The sequence below is a fragment of the Micromesistius poutassou genome, assembly GCF_964030765.1.
Source record: "Micromesistius poutassou genome assembly, chromosome: 3".
Classification (NCBI taxonomy): domain Eukaryota; kingdom Metazoa; phylum Chordata; class Actinopteri; order Gadiformes; family Gadidae; genus Micromesistius; species Micromesistius poutassou.
The window spans coordinates 4,415,227-4,431,008 of record NC_140273.1 but is presented as its reverse complement, the minus strand read 5'-3'; the positions used below and the strand labels follow the sequence as shown (position 1 = coordinate 4,431,008).

Below are 15,782 nucleotides of genomic sequence, written 5' to 3'. Positions count from 1 at the left end.
TTGGAACTACGGCAGGCGGCATGTGTCAAGATTCAAGAAGCTATTACAACATGTCTTCAAACTTTCAAGTTTTATTTCAGGTGATGAGGTACGTTATTACTTCAAACTGCATTGAATCATTAGTGTGAGCATGTATGAGTAATTACTCCTCGAGCAAGATAGTGAATTATGTTCTCATTTTTATATTGTTTTTTATTGGTAACATTACTGTCGCAGTATAGCGACACTTGACACACAACAAATACAATTTTTTTTTAGTAGGCTAGCGTTTATTGCTCTACTACAACGCATGAACTATATGCTAATTAGTAATGAAACATTCTTTATCCGTTTATTTTTCGATGTCCGTGCATTGTCAGAGATCATCATCAGGCGATTCAACGCCGGTAGGGAGAGGAAGAGGGAGAGGACAGAGATAGGCGAGAAGGACGATGAGGAGGACGACGAGGAAGAGGAGAAGAACGAGAGTCACAACCACAACGACAAAGACGCCGGCAGCTACAAGAGAAAATATTGATAGGATAGTGCTTTTTGTCCCTCTCGGCAGTTCATCGTTTTTTATAGACCAGAAGGACATTGAAGCCTCCGTAGAGCTCGCCCGTCCTATGTAAATACAGATAAGTGATTCTTCGCTCAGGAGGATAAGTGAGATTGTTGGCAGAGATCATTTTACACCAAAAAAAAAGATAATAATTATTAAAAAAAACAATTATAAATTAAAAATAAATGATAAATAAAAAATAAATTTAAAAAAATTGACCTGAGCATGTTTTTTTTTGGAAAAAACATGCGCGCAGGTCAAAAAAAAAAACATGCGCACGCAGGTCAAAAAAAAAAACATGCGCTTGCAGGTCAATTTTTTATTTTTATATAATTTTTTTAAATATATATATTTTATATAATTTTTTGCTTATTAGTTTTCTGGGGAACAGTCACCCTCCTATCAACTGTATCAATCATTAAAACAAAGTCCTCATCTTCAATCATTGCGACTGCTAATCCTGTGTGTACAATGCATTTTGCTCTGGCGTCCTCCTTGGTCTGTTGTTGTTCTGGGATGCACTAGCTTTATTTGCACTCAGTGGCCCATCCTTGTCGGAGGCCTTCTGTACCTGAGGTAGAATGGAGGGGGGTCCGATTTTTTTGTCTCTCATCCACTCCCGTCTCTCACTCAAACATACGCGCACACACAGCTCCAAGTTGTCTCTATACTATATTTCTGCTCCTTTCTCCCGTCATAAGAACATTACTGTATGTAACCGTGGCTATCTGTTGCGTGGCTTTCCCACTAACATAGCTTTCTTTATAAAACATTGGTATTCATTTTTACTGTTTCTCATGTCACAGAAACCACAGTGAATCCTGTGTTTCTGTGCCCCGCTGTGGTGACGACAGCACAGAGTTCCGGTACCGTTACAGGACAACGGTGGTTTCTTTCAGCTTGTATTGCATTCCAATTTGAGCGAAAACACACATAACATTATCTTGAAAGAAAAAGATAAGCATGCTTATCTTTGCGTGAATTTCGGGATGACTCGTCTGCCAATGACTTGTTTTAACCGGTGATTGTTGCGCCAAACTGTTTACAAAGGGACACTTGCTTGCGACGCAGCAAGCGCCTGCTAGTTGACCTGCCGGGCGGGACGATCAGTACTTCCCCACATAAAGAGCTTAGTTCTGATTGGATCGCTTCCCAAATCGTCCCGCTTACATTTTCGTCTCGTTTTTATTCGTCAACGAAAGTGTCAAAAGATTTCGTCGTAGTTTTTGTCGTCCTAAATTAATTTTTATTTAGTTATCGTCTCGTTTTCGTCAGACTGTAGACCCCCCCCCCCACCCCCAATGTTTTCTCAATGAATCTCCACGAATCACACAAGTGGCCAATTTTGTTTAAAAAACGGCGAATTTCGCCGAAAGGTGACTAGTTTGCATGCCTGATATATATATACTGATAAAAAACTGGTTAATACAAGTCGACAGTAAAAAACATTGACTCGAAGAAAATAAAAGATAGCAGAGGATGGTTTCGATCCATCGACCTCTGGGTTATGGGCCCAGCACGCTTCCGCTGCGCCACTCTGCTGCCGATGACGACATTAAATGATTTAATCCTGAAATAGTAGTCTACATTTAATAATCGTATATATGTATATAATATATACATATGGAGGATCACATTACAAACCATTAATTTAATCAAATAGTTAATAATTTCACTCATTCACAAGTTTTCTTTCCGTTCTAGTGGTGATATAAGCATGGGGGTTTACAACCCCATGCTTGAACCCTGGTCTCCAACAGATGAATCAGCAGGTCGACAGCACCACCAAGAAACTTGCTAGATGGTCAAATGTTATACTTCACATTTAGTTCAAAAGGCGATGTTTAAAAATCACATACATAAGAAGGATTATTAATCAGCAGGGCATACCACTGAACCACCATGTCGGAAATTCATTTTTTTTTGTTCCCGTTTCATTCTCTTTTGCGACACAATACATTGAAGACAAATGGAAAAATCAAGTCAACGTCATAAACATCATTTTATTAGACAGGATATGGTCTATATGAGCATGTGTTCAACGTCATGATTCACCCTCCAATACAAAACCAAAATACGATTAGTTCCATATAGTAGGCCTACTTTATCTTTCGTAACTGTTTTTCACAAAATAGAAATATAGGATTAATTCATTTAGACTGTTGAATTAACGTAAAAGTAATCATTTATACTAAAGTGCTTATTTCCTTTGAGTTCCTTTTCAAACGTCTGCAACAAGACAGGAGCAATTGATTTAATCGAATAACCTCTTCTGATTTAGTATTAAGATATTAAAGTGGTACGTCCACACCACCCAACCGGATAATCATTTTCAGGAATATGAGAATGATTTTATAACTTTATTTCCCTTCCTGTTACTGTTCTAGTAGAATGGTCTAAATGTTTCCTTAATACAAGGAGACGATTCTGACAGAGTAACATTGATATAATATGCTGGGAGTGCAGTTACCAGATACTACAGTATTCAGCTAAACAACACATCAACAAATTATCTCCTTCACCTCCTCCTGACTCTCTCCTCCCACCTCTTCCATATTCTCTCCCTCTTCCCTCACCTCCTTCACCTCCTCCTGACTCTCTCCACCCACCTCCTCCATATTCTCTCCCTCTTTCCTCACCTCCTCCACCTCCTTCGTATGCTCTCCCACCTCCTCCACCTCCTTCATACGCTCTCCCTCTTTCTTCACCTCCTCCACCTCCTCCATATTCTCTCCCTCTTTCCTCACCTCCTTCGTATACTCTCCCTCTTTCCTTGCCTCCTCCACCTCCTTCGACTCTTGCTCCTTCACCTCTACCTTTCCACAACTCTTTATCCTTTCATCCTCTCCCTTCTCCTCAGGTCCCTCTCCTCCTGCACTCCTCCTTCTCCTCCTCCTCCTCCTCTCTGTGAGGGAGCATGGCAGACAGTTGACCAGGAAGAGGAGGGAGGAGAGGCAGACGAGAGAGAGGAGCGTACCCACCCCTACATCTATCTCTCCTCCCCATCTCGCCTCTTCGACTTCTCCTCCCCATCTTTCCTCCTCCTCTCCTCCTCCTCCCCACCCCTCTCCATCTCCTCTCCTCTCTCCCCTCTCTTGGCTGGGAGTCCACACGGCTCTCTCCAGGGTTTTCCCATCATAATAGTCAGCATTCGTTTGGTTGCCGCCGCCAACAGTGTCCGGTTCCTGATTGGACGAGTAGAAGTCGGCATTTGCATCCACCAATGTATCCGAGATGTCCAGCTCAAGCTCCTCCCCCTCCCCATACTGGCTGCCGATAGGCTGGAGTGGATCCAGGTCCAGGTGGACTCTTATCCAACCAGATCCTGCCGCCAGAGTCCGGGTTCCCGCCTCTGGCTCCGCCCTTTCCACCTCAGACAGGAAGTTGGAGTTGAGTAGCGGCTCCGTGCATTCGGGCACCAGCAGCTCTGCCCTTAACAATGGGCCACCCCCGTCTCCCCGGGCAACCACATGCTGGGTGGAGCCAGGCATTACGGCGACCACGCTCTCAGCCAATGAGGAGAGTCGGAGGGAGAAGGGAAGGCCGGAAAAGGAGGAGAGGAGGGAGGAGGAGTCGTCATCAAACTGCAACCACACGCTGAGCGACGCCTCCTAGAGGGGAAGAGCAGGTCCAGGTATAGGGACCAAAGCATTAAAGAACCAGTCAAGTACGAAAGAGCAACTATACTGAAGAGTAACTGAAGTATTAAAGAGTAACGGAGAACAGGTCCAGGACGGGGAACACAGTTCGATGGGCAGCAGATTTAACCTGGTGCAGGAAACAAAGGAAACAAGCTGGATTCTAGCCACTAGCCCACCTGTTCAGGACTGTACAGGATATTGAAGGCTGTGACTGTTGCTGTGACAACCGAGGGGTGGGCGGGGCTGGTGGTGATTGACATGCCGAGCCCGCTGACCAGCTGCACAGAGAGGTCGCTGGGAGCCACAGGGTCAGAGGTCACCGTGATATCACAGCTTCCCAGCACACCATCCCACTGGCCAGACACCACCTGGGCAAGAGAGAGAGAGAGAGAAAGAGAGAGAGAGAGCGATAGGTGGGATAGTGTGGGTTATAGTACATAATTAGGCATAAATTGTTTCCATGGTAACTAGGTACGCACCATATGACTATATACAGATGGTCCTTACCTGCAGCGTTGTCTTTCCTGGCTCTAAACCAATCAGATTGTTTTGTTTGCCCAGGAACGCCACCTGAGGGTCCTCCACTATGAGCGAATCACTGACCAACTCTGTCACATCTACCATCCAATCAGAGGAGCCCATGAGGTGTGTGATCCCGCCCTCAGGGTCGTGAGCCTTGAACTGGGTCAGAACCTGAACCGAGGCGCGCTGGAACACAGCCGAGCACCTGAAGAGACACGTAGCATAGCAACATAGCTCAGAATAACCTAGCATAAGACCTAGCATAAAGTAGAACCTGAGGACACACGTAGCATAGCAACATAGCCTAGAATAACCTAGCATAAAACCAAGCATAAAGTAGAACCTGAGGACACACGTAGCATAGCAACATAGCCTAGAATAACCTAGCATAAAACCAAGCATAAAGTAGATCCTGAGGAGACATATGTAAGGCAACATAATGCAGTGTAGCGATATGTAACGTCTTCATAAACATGACATACAGACTGCATGATGTAATGACAGACAGACTGAATGAAGTGATGATAGAAAGACTGTATGACATGATGACAGACAGACTGTATGACGTGATGACAGACAGACTGTATGACATAATGACAGACAGACTGAATGACGTGAGGACTGACAGACAATATGATGTAATGATAGACAGACTGTGTGACTCGATGCTTCAGGGACTAAATGACCTAATGATATGCAGGCGGTATGACATGGCGCTGGGCTACATGGCGTGCGCGGCGGCGGCGGCGGCGGCAGTCAGTGGCGGTACCCGTGCTGGCTGCGGTGGCGCCAGCCCTGGATGGCGTTCAGCACGGGGTCTGAGACAGAGACGCGCAGGGGCACGGCGGGCGCCCACACCCTCAGACACACAGAGCCACGGAGCACGCCCAGACCAAACTCCACCCCCACACAGGTGCTACCCACTCCTGATTCGCTCCCGTCCACAAAGAGGGAGGAGCAATCGCTGGACACCTGCCATTTCGAGGAAAAAGGAGAGATGAGAATGAGGTGGGTGAGTGTGTGTGTATGTGTGTGTTTGCGTGCGTGCGTGTGTGTGTATGTGTGTGTTTGCGTGCGTGCGTGCATGCGTGTGTGTGTATGTGTGTGTGTGTGTGTGTGTGTTTGTGTGCGTGCGTGCGTGTGTGCGTGTGTGCGTGTGCATGCGTGCGGCGTGCGTGCATGGGTGTGTGTGTGTGTGTGTGCGTACGTGTGCGTGTGTGTTCGTGCGTACCTTGATAATATTCTCATCGCTGGACTGACAGGTCGCAGCCGCGGTGACGTCGGACATCGTCCCATCTCGGCCGACCGCCATCACCGTGACAGGAAGTGACACGGGCTGCCCGCTCAAGATGGCTGTGTTGATGATGGTGTCGCTCTGGAGAGAGAAAAGCATTAACGTTAGTATTTAACTCATATTAACTCCTACAGGAATTTAGATGTGGAAAGAAAAAGTATATCTACGCTTATATATACCTATATATATGTATACATACAGTATGTCTCAAAACTCACCTGTTCAGCTAGACTCTGTATAGCCATTCAGTCCCTTTATTTGTCTGTTGTACTATTGTCTGTTGTACGTCTTGGCACTTAATGAACGCACTTAATGCACGTTGTATTCATTCATTGTACTTAATTGTGTAGCATATGCATCTTGTGTAGCATGTACTTAATTGTGTAGCATCTGCAGTAACTAGCTATCACTGCTGTATACGGGGAATGGGTTGGCCTGGCGATTGTTAGTACTTGCACTTGGTTCTATGAACATCTTTACTGTACTGACAGCGATATATTGTTTCACTTCTTATGACAAATGTACTTATTGTAAGTCGCTTTGGATAAAAGCGTCTGCTAAATGCCCTAAATGTAATGTATGTAAATATGTATATGTGTATGTATACAATTTTGTGGAATCTTGTTTTCTAAAATAAGGATCAATCAAGGATCAATAATCTAAAAAGATCAATACTGTATCAATGAACTGAACATACCTCAGTGATCGCCGCTATGCCAATGATTGGCTGTTCAGTGAACGAAAAGCTGCTCAGCACCGCCCCTTGTGCCGGAGGACGCATACTGCGCCCTGAATACTCCACCCACCAATTAGCAGTTACCGTCATGGCAACGCCGAACCTCCACTTCAGACCGTCTACAGACAAACAAGCCACCTGCTGGTAGAGAGATGTGCTGGTGACAGAGAATGAGAGGGAGAGAGAGGGAGAGAGAGAGTGTGTTTGTGGGTTTTACCAGTGTGTGTTTGTGTAGTGTGTGTGTGTGTGTGTGTGTGTGTGTGTGTGTGTGAGAGCGTAGTGGGTGTGTGTGTGTGTGTGTGTGTGTGTGTGTGTGTGTGTGTGTGTGTGTGTGTGTGTGTGTGTGTGTGGGTGCCATACCTGTGTGCGTGTGTGTGTGTGTGTGTGTGTGTGTGCCGTACCTGTGTGTGTGTTGGTATGGTGTGTATGAGTTTTGTGTGTTTGTTTGGCAGATGATAGAGATGACATCATGTTTAGCTCCATGTGTTCTCTCCAGGGTCACCGACCAAAGGTCAGAGGTCAATGTTCGCTTGGCTGCCATGGAAACCAGACCCCTCTTCACCCTCAACCTGCACACACAAACACAGACCCACACACGCACACACACACACAGACCCACACACGCACACACACACACACACACAGACCCACACACGCACACACACAGACCCACACACACGCACACACATAGACCCACACACACACACACACACACACACACACACACACACACACACACACACACACCAACAAGAACAGATGCACAAACACAGACACAGACTGTGTTTAGTAATGTTTATCATATATCAATAATATTTGGAATGTCATAACCATAATAATATTTGTTATGTAATATTAATAATATTGACAATGTATTATTAATGTCAGATGACTAAGATTTATAATATATTGTTAATTAAATATAGCATGTAATATTAATAACGTATAGAAATGTATAATTATTTATAATGTTAGTGATGTAATATTGATCGTTTAATCGTAATGTTAATAATACTGATAACACATTATGAATATTATACATGATGTAATATAATAATACTCATAACACATTATGAATATTATACATGATGTAATATTAATAATATTTCTGCTACCTGATCGTGACACTGAGGTTCCCTCTCAGGCTGACCGACACGGCAGCTGGCTGCCCTATTCTGATTGGCCCCTTTAGGTAGCGAATCAGAACGTTAGAATCCAAGTGAAGCTCCTCCCCTTCCTGTCCACCCAGACAAGCCTCCTGCTCCCTGGTTGTGTTCCTGGCGAGACGTCGGCCCTCCGGTCTGAGGAACACCGACCTGAAGAAGAAGAGCTGCCGCTGGGACACTCTGTCCTCCCTACACCTGGAGAGAGAAGGGGGGAGAGAGAGGGAGGGAGGTAAAGAGGGAGAGAGAGGGAGGGAGAGGGAAGGAGGGAGAGAGAGAAAGGGGGGCAGGGGGGAGGCAAAAGGAGAAAGAGAGGGAGGGGGGAGGGAGGGAGGGAGGGAGAGAGAGGGGGAGGGGGGAGGGAGAGAGAGAAAGGGGGGAGAGAGTGGGAGAGACGGAGAGAGAGAGACAGCGATGGAGGGGAGAGAAAGGGGGACAAAGAGGGAGGTTGATGGATGGATGAATAGGTAACGTGGAGTCATGAATTCCAAGGTTTTTCTAACGTTCGACTCTTTCATTTAATAAAACATTGCTTGGGTTAGATGCTAGTTGTATGTAATAATATATTTGTGATCCAAGTTGTTCCTGCTGTGCATGATATAACCCTTCCCAAAGCATCTGAATGAGTGAAGCAGAAGGCGTGGTTCCTGTCGGCTCCTCTACCTGCCAGCGGAGGCCTTCAGGTCGGGCCCCGAGGAGGAGTAGTAGAGCTGGACCCGGTCTCCTGGGGCCACCGATGATCTGGGGGCCTCTAGGGGCCCGGGAACACGGTGTCTGGACCAGGACAGAAATAAGTAGAACTGGTATCAGAGTACTGGTTCTAGTGCTGATACAGCTCATAGCTCATAGCCCATATCAGCTCACAACAACACATCATCATCATCATTGACAAGAAGGCCGATATCATCAAATACATTTACATTTAGGGCATTTAGCAGACTCTTATCGAAAGCGACGTACAATAAGCACATTTGTCAGAAGAAAGAAAAAATACAATATATCGCTGTCGGTACAGTAAGGATGTTCATAGAACAAGCGCCAAGCACTTACAATTGCTAGGTTGACCCATACGGACCACAACAAAGCTAGGATAAGATGCTACACGATGCTAGGTACTACTATTAAATGCCAGGACGTACAAAATACAATAAGTGCGCGTAAGAGAGATGTTGTTGGGAGAGTAGGGAGGGGCGGTGAGGAGGGAGGCCATGCAGAGTCCAGGTGAACTCTGAACCAGTAAGATAGTGAGCCAGTCTAGACGTCGGCAGGGAGCTTGTTCCGCCATTGTGGTGCCAAAACAGACAAGAGTTGTGACTTTGTTGTTGTTGACATTTGACTACTCTTAGCGACGGGGGGGCCAGGCGTCCAGCTGAGGTTGTTGAACGGAGCACTCAAGCTGGGGTGTGTGGTTTGATCAACGCTTGGCGGTAGGTGGGGGCGGTTCCGTTGACCAGGGCGGTCAACGCCACTACTGGGCGCAGGCCAGTACCATCTCCTTGTCTTTGATGCGAGCTGCTACAGGGAGCCAGTGGCATGGAACAGGAACAGGGGGGTGTCACATGGGAGATTTTTTTGCAGGTCTAACACGAGGCGTGCAACACATGACAACAACACATAACAAAGGCAACAACAACAGCGTACCCATAGCGATGGCGCTGAGCTCGCTGGCGGTGGTGGGCGTGTCTCAGGCGTTTGTGCACGCCCAGATATGGTTGGTCAATGTGTTGGGGGTCAAACCAATCGCTGGGCAGGGTGAGAGTGACCGTGCACACACCAAGAGGTGGCTGAGAGGGAGAGCAGGTCACCAGCGATTAGCAGTACCTCACAAGTGATTAGTAGTAGTTTGTTAGTGATTAGTAGTACTTCACTAGGGATTAGTAGTACTTCACTTGCAATTAGTAGTAGTTTACTAGTGATTAGTAGTACTGCACTTCTGATTAGTAGTAGTTTACTAGTGATTACTAGTACTTCACTTCTGATTAGTGGTAGTTTACTAGTGATTAGTAATACTTCACGTTTCACGTAAGAAATTATATTTAGTTTATTGAAAACATTTAATGAGATAGTTACAGCTTATAAGTCAGAAATCTCCCCAACCCATCATGACATTAGACATGTCATGCCTTCATCACGTGGAACTGTTTATTGTTCTTAGTATCTAATAGATCATAAAAACATCAATCACAGACACGCACGTACACACGTACGCCCACACGCACACAGACGCATACACACCATACGTGCACACGTACACACATACCCATGCACACACATGCACGCACACAAACAGACACAAGCCCGCCATACACAAGCAGGCACGCACGCATGCACGGCATATCACACACACACACAATCACAAACACTCAAACGCACATACACTCCCCTGGTGTGCGTGTGGTTCTACCTGTGTGAGGCAGGAGGCGCGGTGCTCCTGGGTCTCCCTGAAGGCGTGGAGGGTGAGGCAGGACCCCGGGGACCAGCCCGCCCCCCTCACCTGAAACAGAACCCTCACCTTGTAGGACTCCGCCCCGCCACGCCCCGCCGGCCCCAGCTCCACCCCCTCTGACAGTAGGGAGGCCCAGAGAGGAGGAGACAGGGGGGGGAGGCGCTCGGAAACCATCTGGAATAAAGGAGAGAAGGGAGAGGAGGGGAGAGAAAGGGGAGAGGAGAGAGAGGGGAGAGGAGAGAGGAGAGAGAGGGGAGAGGAGAGGAGAGAGAGGGGAGAGGAGAGGGAGGGAAGGAGGGAGGAGAGGAGAGAGAGGGGAGAGGAGAGAGAGGGGAGAGGAGAGAGAGGAGAGAGGAGAGAGAGGGGAGAGGAGAGAGAGGGGAGAGGAGAGGGGGGAATGGAGAGAGGAGAGAGAGGGGAGAGGAGAGGAGAGAGAGGGGAGAGGAGAGGGAGGGAAGGAGGGAGGAGAGGAGAGAGAGGGGAGAGGAGAGAGAGGGGAGAGGAGAGAGAGGAGAGAGGAGAGAGGAGAGAGAGGGGAGAGGAGAGAGAGGGGAGAGGAGAGGGGGGGAATGGAGAGAGGAGAGAGAGGGGAGAGGAGAGGAGAGAGAGGGGAGAGGAGAGAGAGGGGAGGTGAGAGAGGAGAGAGAGGAGAGGGAGGGAGGGAGGGAGGAGAGGAGAGAGAGGGGAGGTGAGAGAGGAGAGAGAGGAGAGAGGAGAGGGGGGAGGGAGGGAGGAGAGGAGAGAGAGGGGAGAGGAGAGAGAGGGGAGAGGAGAGAGAGGGGAGGTGAGAGAGGAGAGAGAGGAGAGAGGAGAGGGGGGAGGGAGGGAGGAGAGGAGAGAGAGGGGAGAGGAGAGAGGAGAGAGGAGAGAGAGGAGAGAGGAGAGAGAGGAGAGAGGAAAGGGGGGAGGGAGGAGAGGAGAGAGGAAGAGGAGAGAGGAGAGAGGGGAGGGGAGAGGAGAGAGGAGACAGCAGAGAGGAGAGATAAAAGAGGAGAGGAGAGACAGGAGAAAGGAGAGGAGAGGGGAGGAGGAGAAAGGAGAGGAGAGAAAAAGGGATTTAGGAGAGTAAGAAGTAGAAAGGAGGAGAGAGAACACAGGTTTGAGAAGACATGTGTGTGTTGTTGGTGTGATTGGTGGAGAAGAGATTATACACCACCTGACATCTTAGAGTACTCCTCCATGAGGAGTTATTCATCTGAGATTAAACCTAATCCCGATTTCCCAAATAATCCAGATTATTTTTACTGAAGCAAGGCTGCTGTTGAATGAGCAAACCCATATACCATCTAGGGAATCACTGGAACTTCTAGATTTAGGACCGCTCCCGGCTCATTGCTGACCAATCAGGGCATCTCTTCTGTGGTTGGTTCAGGGAATCCATCTTGCCTGTCAATCACAGGTGTGCTAAATGCAACACTTCTCAATGGAGAAACGTAGGGAGGGAGGGGATGATGTTTACTTTCAAAAACTATTTTCTGACCTCAAACTTTAAAACTCTTGAATCTTACTGATCGGTATGATGCCCTTTTCCTTTGTAGTTTGCCTTGTCCACTTCCGGCTAAAAAGCGCTTTTCCAGAGTGGTTGTTTTCTATTGGCTGGGAACCCTGGCTCAAGTGAGTGCGAGGTGGGTCATGACAACATTTGACCACGCCCCTCAAACCTGCTCCTATGGAACCCAATGAGTCGCTGTTTCTAAAACCTTGGCGGTGGCTCAGATCACACGTTTTGAATGTTGTAGGCGGAAGATCTCCTGCTGAAACAGGGGACGACTTATCCTGTAACACACAGCCTACCTCAGTGACCGAGTGAGGCCCGAAGGAAGCCCTGAGCAGCGGTTTGGAGGCGTGCCCAGGCGAGGGCACCATCAGCAGGCTCTGGGAGTAGGAGAAGGGGCTGGAGTTGGAGAAGAGGGGGCCGAGCTCGGTCTGAGACAGGGCCAGATAGCGCCAGGGGGCCGGGGCCACGGAGATCAGGGCGGGCAGGGAGAGAGAGGGCGGGGCCTGGGAGAGAGAGGGATGCACTGGGATAGAGAGAGAGAGAGAGAGAGAGAGAGAGAGAGAGAGAGAGAGAGAGAGAGAGAGAGAGAGAATGGGAGAGGGAGAGAGAAAGAGGGAAAGGGTAGAGAGAAAAGAGATAGAGGGAAAGTTTAGAGGGAGAGAGTGAGAGAGAGACATTTGATTTATTGAATCACCGATATATGTCAAAAATGTATAATAATATATATATATATATATATTTATACATATATTCCAAAGAGCCATCATGGCTGACTCACCTGTCACCAGCATTCCAAACAGAAGCAACATGGTAGTTCCAATGACCCACAATGCATTGGGGCTCTTCCCATCTCCCATTCCTTAAACCCTGCAGGGGGAGAATAATCAGCCAGACAGACAGGTAGAGAGACAGGAAAACACACACACACACACACACACACACACACACACACACACACACACACACACACACACACACACACACACACATAGGTAGACAGGTAGTCACACACACACACACACACACACACACACACACACATTTTTGACCCACCTCAGAAACTGAGCTCCTCCTGCGACCAGGGTATTCCAGACGTTCCTCAGCAACATGATGTTCCGATGCTCTGTGTCTCTATCCTGGACAGACTCAGGGCTCATGGGAATAATCCTCTTCTCTATTTCTCTCAACAATTTATCCTTTTGCGTTTTTTTTCTTTCTCGCTATTATCTTTCATTATCCCTCCTTTCTCTCTTTCTCTCCCTCCCTCCCGCCCTCTCCACCTCTCGCTCTCCACCCTCTCTCTCCCTCTCCTTCTCTTTATCCTCTTCCCTCTCTCTCCCCCTCCCTACTCTCTAATAGAGTGTGTCATGTGAGGAATATTTTAATGGACAAGCTTTCAAATTATACAGAATAATCTTAGGTCTGGGATATCTCCCTCTCTCCCCCTATCTCTCTCCCTCTCTCCCCCTATCTCTCTCTCTCTCTCTCTCTCTCTCTCTCTCTCTCTCTCTCTCTATCCCCCTATCCCTCTCTCTCTCTCTTTCTCTCTCTCTCTCTCCCTATCCCTCTCTCTCTGTCTCCCCTTCTCTCTCAATAATCCGGCTGTAATCTGTAATCTGTGATCTGTAATCCCTGTCATTGTTCATCTGTTTAACTGGAACATTAACATTACAACTCTGACCTGCCCTGATAGAGGAGTCACACATATACACCACTCGCATATGCATACACACATGCAAACACACATACAACAGTGGTTGTAGGAGCCAGAATGAATGAGGAGAAAAGTTTCCTTCACTTTGTATTTTTGCGTTTCTCCGTGTCATCTCCCTCTAGTGGCTGGACCATGCGTGTGACCTTGACGTCTATATAAGGGCGACCCTACCTGGACCCTACCTTACAGTCTTTGACCTTGTGCCAGAGAATAGAACTGAACCCTTGATTATCTTTGCAATCCTTATTTTGAATTACCTGCAAGAACATTTAAGTTTTGTATTTTCATTTAGTCTAATTAACCCGATTGGAATTTTCAACTTTAAACCACACTGGACCTGGATTTCTTATTTTTTCTGATTTAGTATGTCTGGTATGAGCGTCTGACTTTTGAGCTCAGCCAACACAGTGGTTAATTAAGGACAAGAATTAACCACAACAGTGGTCAACCGGAGAACTGATAAAACAGATGAAGGAAGGAGGAAAAAAGGGAGGAAGAGAGAGTGAGAGAAAGAGCGAGAGAGTATCGCAGGAAGTGTTGCAACAGAAATAACCCAAACAGGAAGTTTGGGTTAACGGCACAGGAAACGACACCCCAAATCTTTTCAAACCAAAAGTGTGCCTAACACACACACACACACACACACACACACACACACACACACACACACACACACACACACACACATACACACACACACACACACACACACACATGCACGAACACACACGCACACACACGCACACACACGCACACACACACACACACACACGCACACACACTCATGCACACACACAGGTACTATAAAGGTTAATGAAGATCTTCAGAGGCGTTGTGTGGTGGTTTAATTGATCAGTTTATTAACACGGTACACTGCAGAAGACCCCTGACAGGTTTGGCTCCGCCCCTGAGTCAGAGGAGGGCTGTCTTTGGCCGGAGCCCTGGCATGAAGCTAAACAATCAAACGACAGCTCTCCCACGTATACAAACACCCATTTGAGCTTCGGAGGAGAAATGCACTACAACAATTCCTCACTGGTGGGGTGGGGGTCACCAGAAGGGGCATGTTGCAAGGAGTGGGCGTGTCAGTAGGTGAAATCGCTGTTTCGATTGGACGAAGGCTCTCTGGTGTCGGTGCCTGTCAGCCTATCCAGAGCTGATTGGACAAAAAAACAGGAAGCATTAAGTCATTGTGTGTGTGCGTGTGTGTGTGCGTGTGCGTGTGCGTGTGCGTGTGTGTGTGTGTCACACCAGCCAAAGAAGATCTCTTCTCTGTGACGTCTACTGCAGTCTTCCCTCTGTGGTAAGAAACTGAGAGAGCGATTGAGAAAGAATGTCATATTATTATTGTATTTATTGACATATAACCTAGGTACATTCTCCATCAAATACAGTGTGTCTGTGAGTGTGTGTGTGTGTGTGTTTGCGTGTGTGCTCTCACCACTCTGACTCTGTGTCGGGCCAATCCAGCGACTCCGCCTCCGCTCAGAAACTGTCAAACATCACATGACTACTGTTTACTAGCTGTCCTCAGGTAAGGAGCAGGTGGGGGTCAGGGCCTGTTGCTCAGGGAGGCCTACGGGTAGACTGGGAATCGAACCCGGAACCAAACACTGTAACCCCTACACTATCCTGCACCTCTACATTACACAGTTTACACACACACACACACACACACACACACACACACACACACACACACACAATAAAAGATAAAACTGTATAATGCTTACCCTAAAACACACACACACACACACACACACACACACACACACATACACACACACACACTTAGCCATAAGTGTTTATGTGTATGCGTGCATGTATGTGTGTTCACGTTTGTGTATATGTGCGCGTATGTGTGCCTGGACTTGTGTGTGTCAAGGTTATATTGTTTTGGAAGACGAAATTACGATGTGTGAAAATGCAATCTTGTTAACTGAAGCAAAAGGCTTAACAAAATACATAACTAACTGAAGCTGAATTGTTTGTTTAAATTTTTTACAATAAACAATTAGCGATAAAATGTTTAAAAAATATTTCACTAAATAAAAGTTGCCAATCCACTTTAAAAAACAGGTAAAAACTGAGATTGTAAACAAAAACAAAACAAAAAAACAATACTCTTGGTGTGTGTGTGTGTGTGTGTGTGTGTGTGTGTGTGTGTGTGTCAAGCTTATTATAGTTTAGATAGCATTGTATACAATAGCTTTATTTTTTATTTAAT

General features: G+C 47.0%; 2 protein-coding genes across 2 annotated transcripts in view; both read right to left on the bottom strand.

The window, feature by feature from the left end:
• Positions 1 to 2,640: 2,640 nt before the first annotated feature.
• Positions 2,641 to 12,650, bottom strand: tmem132a (transmembrane protein 132A; the record flags this gene model as incomplete). The annotated part of the gene is made up of 15 exons (XM_084465376.1): positions 2,641 to 2,658; positions 3,655 to 4,152; positions 4,359 to 4,550; positions 4,690 to 4,909; positions 5,474 to 5,676; positions 5,936 to 6,079; positions 6,696 to 6,891; positions 7,136 to 7,303; positions 7,850 to 8,095; positions 8,561 to 8,671; positions 9,317 to 9,412; positions 9,539 to 9,681; positions 10,302 to 10,517; positions 12,138 to 12,364; positions 12,620 to 12,650. The coding sequence occupies 15 exons, from the start codon at positions 12,648 to 12,650 to the stop codon at positions 2,641 to 2,643; spliced, it is 2,709 nt and encodes a 902-aa protein (XP_084321502.1).
• Positions 12,651 to 14,453: 1,803 nt separating this feature from the next.
• The window catches only part of cd5 (CD5 molecule), a 3,046-nt gene continuing 1,717 nt past the window's right edge, over positions 14,454 to 15,782 (bottom strand). Inside the window, exons 4-6 of the mRNA XM_084466231.1 lie at positions 14,997 to 15,047; positions 14,807 to 14,866; positions 14,454 to 14,711 (exon numbers count right to left, since the gene is read on the bottom strand). Coding sequence (XP_084322357.1) covers positions 14,641 to 14,711; positions 14,807 to 14,866; positions 14,997 to 15,047 — 182 coding nt within the window. The 3' untranslated portion in view covers positions 14,454 to 14,640. The remainder of the gene's footprint in view (positions 14,712 to 14,806; positions 14,867 to 14,996; positions 15,048 to 15,782) is intronic.